Source organism: Vicia villosa, linkage group LG5, assembly GCF_029867415.1.
Source record: "Vicia villosa cultivar HV-30 ecotype Madison, WI linkage group LG5, Vvil1.0, whole genome shotgun sequence".
Taxonomy (NCBI): Eukaryota; Viridiplantae; Streptophyta; class Magnoliopsida; order Fabales; family Fabaceae; genus Vicia; species Vicia villosa.
Window position 1 is genome coordinate 122535995 of NC_081184.1, and position 5031 is coordinate 122541025.

The window sequence follows — 5031 nt, forward strand, 5'->3', positions numbered from 1 at the left end:
TTAAAATAAAAAAAAACATGAACAACCTTAGATACTTTTGTATCAACTTGATAACAAACACATGGTTAAAATTGTGGCAGAAAACCACAAAGTGTAAATATAAATGAAAGACAATACAAATAAAAATCCAACTTGACAATTGACTCCACTCCCAACTCAAATTCACTCATCATCCTCGTCTTCATCCACGGCAGAATTTGGTGCCTCCAAGCGAGCAATCAACTTTATCCTTCTCTCATCATAAGTGAGCTTCGTCAAGTTGTACCTGATTGAAAGACAATACACATCCTCATTACAATTTTTTATTAAAGAAACTCATAGATGTCATTAATATTCTCTATCAAAAAATGAAGACAAAAACATTACAATAATAATCAAGTAAACTAGTGCTTACTTGTAGTGTATTGTTATAGTATTTAATTTGATTTTACAAAAAAAAAAACTTTAGAAATATCACTGGCATTTTAAAACTTTTAATTAACAAACATATAACATTTGATAATGTATTAAATATGACTATCTTCCATAAAAACTTCACTATATAATACTTTCTATTTCTCGTACTGGGTTTACTTGACCAGTCACGGCCATGTGTAATTCATTCATTGATTTCTCAAAGCCATGTGTTGCCATTACACCCTAACACAAAGCTTAACTTTATGTCACAGCAGTATTTATTTATTAAAATTCATTATTCATGGGCTTAGTGTTCTACTTCCTCATTCAATGCATCGGTCACAAACAAAGAAACAAACATTAAAAAAAATTCAGTTATTCCAACAATTAAACATACTAAATCAACTAAAAACAGTTTAAAAAAGAAAGCATTAAATAAGCTCTAGTAACTAAAATAGAAAAAAAAGAACAACCTTAGAAAGATGCTGAGCATGCACAGACGGTGTAACCGATTTCAAAAACCTTTCCATTCTCCTTCTCAATCGAATCCATCGATTTCTCTCTCACCACCGACCGACTGACCGTCACATCGCTGTGAGCTCTCCAAATCCTCTCATTCTCCGCCGTGTGTAACAGCCGGCGAGCTTGCGGCGGATTATAAAACCGATCCTCACCACGACCACGCGAAAAGTTGAAGCTAGTACCCAACATTCCTAAGGGTGCAAAAAAATAAGACCCATATATCAAAAACAGAACTTTCTTAAATGGAGAAATGGAGAAAATGGAGAAAATGAACGATCTAAATGAATACCATAACAAACTATACCTTCTGAATTCTTGAAAACAAGTGCTCAAAAATTCTTGGTGTCATCCCACAGTTGACAATGTGTCTTCTAGTTCCCCCTTCAATGTCACCAAGCATGGTGTGCGTCTTTCCACTTCCCGTCTAAATGCACAAACAATTATTCTCTATATAATAAAATTGTTAAAATTTTGAAAGATAAGATAATGACTCACTTGCAGTTATCTACCATTAGCACACCAGCTACTTTAAAGAGGTTCTCCTGTTGCATCAAGATAATGTGAAAATCAAGCTTGAAAAAATGAAAAAGCAATACAACCACAACATTGATAATTAACTTGCACAATGCACAATAGTTCTAATTCCAACCAAAATGAATGCAACCAACAAAAATTTACCTGGCTAACATTCTCATCTGCAACCATATCAAAAGTAAACCGTGCCTCCAGAGGTCCAGTCCAAGAAATTGTCTGACAACTCTCTTGTCTAACACACTTGTTATTACCTTGAACGGATATCTCGTTATTGCTAAGCGGACGCATTCTAATTATAACCTAGCTCACAAAAAATTAAACAAAAACAAACTCAATCAACTTAAACCAAGTTATAACCCTAACCCATTCCTAAACTGTATGCATAGATAAAGTATAAATCAAGAATTTAAACACAAATTTATGATATTAACTTTCATCACAGAGTAGTGAAAACTGGAAATTAGGTTTCCCTTCCAAACACAAAACTATAAATTTTTATTAAGATGCTGAGTTAAAATTGAATTTGTACCTGCAAATTATAATCTTTCCAGAAAGAAGGATCTTCGCACAATTCAAAGCTTTGAATCCGCGAAACCGCAGCGCTACTTTGTCCAACAACGCTTTCATCGTGAGAAGACCTGTCAGCACGGTAATATTTTTGTTATGTGGTAGTACTTAAGAAAATATACAAAAAGTTGAAAGATCTCACCGAATCATCACCAACAATCATCGAACCCAGCAAGTCGCAAGCAACTCAACTCAGAATCTTCATCGCATCTCATCATCGTTCAATATCGTTTCAACAACAACGAACGACGTCGTTCAACCTCAGCATCATCATCTGCTCTCAAATCGCAAACCCAGTAACAAGACCATCGCCAAATCGTGAGACATCACGTTCAACAACATCAAACCAACAAAATCATTCAGCAAACAAACATGCAAAACGATTAGAGTTGATGAAGAACCGAGATGGAGGCGAACGTTAGAGATCGAGCGAGAGCTGGGCTGGAACAAAGATGGATGAGGATCGGATTGCAGCGACTCGACCGGAGAGAGATAGTCGGTCGCCGCTCTTTGTTTGAGAGTGAAGAAGGGTTTTCACGTTTCTGAACCCTAAGCCCTTTTCAACTTCTATTTAGTTTTTTTATTCATTATTTTGTTATTAATTCTTTTATAACTTTTCAATTTTTATTTAGCAGCGCTTTTGAGATATTTTTTTTAAAATTTAAAATTGACTTTAGACAGCACTTTTGAGAAGTGTTGGCTAATATGGTCCTTTACCTGCACTTTTTAAAAAGCGCTTTTTAAAGCAACCCTTTTAGCAGCGCTTTTTAGAAGCGCTATCTAAGGTCGGCCATTTAGCAGCGCTTTTAGTCATTTTCATATATAGTTTCCGTGTTTTATTTTTTATTTTACTTATAGCAGCGCTTTTTTATAAAAGCGCTGTCTAAGGTGTGCTGTCTAAATGTCTTTTTGGCGTAGTGGTTAGAGGTTCCGGAAGAGTTAGAAGAGCCGGTTAACGAAGTTAAAACCATGATCATTATGGTGGATGTTCGACAACAATTTTCAAATGATATGAGCTTCGCTTGTCGTGAACAATTACTTGATTGGGTTCGAAGTGAAGCTAGTAGACTTGGATTTGGCATTGTTATATTAAGGTCCGACAATGGAAGTAGTAGACAGAAAGCTTTTATCGTGTTGAATTGCGAGAGGGGTGGGAAGTATGTACAAACTAACCGTGTGTTAAAAAACAAAGACACGGGATCGAGAAAGTGTGGGTGTCCGTTTAAGTTGTGCGTGAGTCGTAGGATTGAAGTTTTGTTGCGTTTTAACGTCATTTGTGGAATTCATAATCATTCCTTAGAAACCAAGCTACACAGGCATCCAATTGCGTGTCGGTTGTCCCGCAAAGAGAAGAATGTTATTTCGGACTTATCGACAATCAAAGTGGCGCCGGAAAACATACTTGCCGATTTGAAGCAAAAAAAACCGGATAGTGTTTCAAATATCAAACAAGTATACAATGAACGGCACAATCTTAAAGTCTTGAAACAACTTTTGAAACTTTTGGGCGATAACCAATATGTTTCAAGCTTCCGAACGTGTGAGGACAAAGTTACGGTGCGTGACATATTTTGGACTCATTCCGAAAGTATCAAGTTGTTCAACATATTTCCAACCGTTTTTGTAATGGATTCGACGTACAAGACCAACAAGTATAGGCTTCCGCTTCTAGAAATTGTCGGCGTGACCTCGACAGACAAGACATTTTCGGTTGGATTCGCTTTCTTGGAATGTGAGAAAGAAGATAATGCCAAGTGTTATTGTTAGAGACCGAGATAATGCTTTGACGAATGCGGTCGATACCGTCTTCCCGACATCTACCATATTACTTTGCCGGTATGACATAACGTGCAATGTGAGAAGTAAGCTCAAACCCGCGGCTGGCACGAAAGAAAGAAATGATAAAAACGGTAAAATCATCAAAGCCGATGTTGTGGTGGATATCACTACAAGAAATATGTTCTCCTGCGACATATATTAGCGGCGTGTCTTTCACGTGAGTAGTTGCGACGTGTTTCCCACGTCACAACAAACTTTTATAATAAAAAAATCATTCCAACGTTATAATCAGAAAAGTCAGAGTCTGTTTTTTTTTTTAAAAATAGTTGCGACGTGTGAGTCACGTCGCTACTAAAAAGTAAAAAATAAAAAAAAATACAAACTGTAACGTTGTAGCTGGAGGGAGATTTGAATTTTTTTGAATTTTAATAGTGACGTTAGCCCCACGTTGCAACATTTTACTTGGGAAAATAACTTTGCCACTTTTACAGATGTGGCAGAGTGTGTAATTATTATTATGATCGTTTGAGGGTAGCGACGTGAAAACCACGTGGAAAATTAGCGACGTGATGACCATGTCGTTGATGTCCTTATAAATTTAATCACAAAACCAAAACACTTGCGTTTCAGAAACAAAACAAAAACAACTTTCACTGCTTCTTCTCCAACGCCCCCTCCCCTTTCTTCCTCCATTGCTCCAACTCCCCCTCCCCTGTTCTTCCCCCATTGCTGTCTCAACACTCTCTCAAATATCAATCAAAGGTAACTAATTTTATTTTTTATTTGTATAATTTTATTTTTTAAGAACTTTTAAATTTCTGAATTTAATTTAGGATTTTTTTTGAAGAATTGAAGATTGAAGATTGAAGAATTGTGAAAAAGAGGTACTACAAGATTGAAGGAGATTTGAAGAAGAGGTATTTTAGAATTTTTTTTAATTTTGTTTTTATTGTGATTTAGTTAGTTGTTAGGTTTTAATTGATTTATCTTTTTATTATATATATTTGTTTAATTTATATACAAAAAACAGAATGATTTTTTATTTAATATATATATGTGTGTGTGTGTGTGTGTGTGTGTGTGTGTGTGTGTGTGTGTGTGTGTGTGTGTGTGTGTGTGTGTGTGTGTGTGTGTGTGTGTGTGTGTGTGTGTGTGTGTGTGTGTGTGTGTGTGTGTGTGTGTGTGTGTGTGTGTGTGTGTGTGTGTGTGTGTGTGTGTGTGTGTGTGTGTGTG

The 5031-nt window shown here is 36.1% G+C and overlaps 1 protein-coding gene across 1 annotated transcript; it reads right to left on the reverse strand.

Moving 5' to 3' along the window:
- LOC131607187 (kinesin-like protein KIN-12E) lies at positions 1-2609 on the reverse strand. Its single transcript, XM_058879208.1, has 7 exons — positions 2162-2609; positions 1982-2090; positions 1597-1752; positions 1414-1460; positions 1223-1342; positions 870-1109; positions 1-265 (listed from the first exon to the last, which is right to left on the reverse strand). The coding sequence occupies exons 1-5, from the start codon at positions 2167-2169 to the stop codon at positions 1264-1266; spliced, it is 399 nt and encodes a 132-aa protein (XP_058735191.1). The 5' UTR covers positions 2170-2609; the 3' UTR covers positions 1-265; positions 870-1109; positions 1223-1263.
- Positions 2610-5031: the final 2422 nt, after the last annotated feature.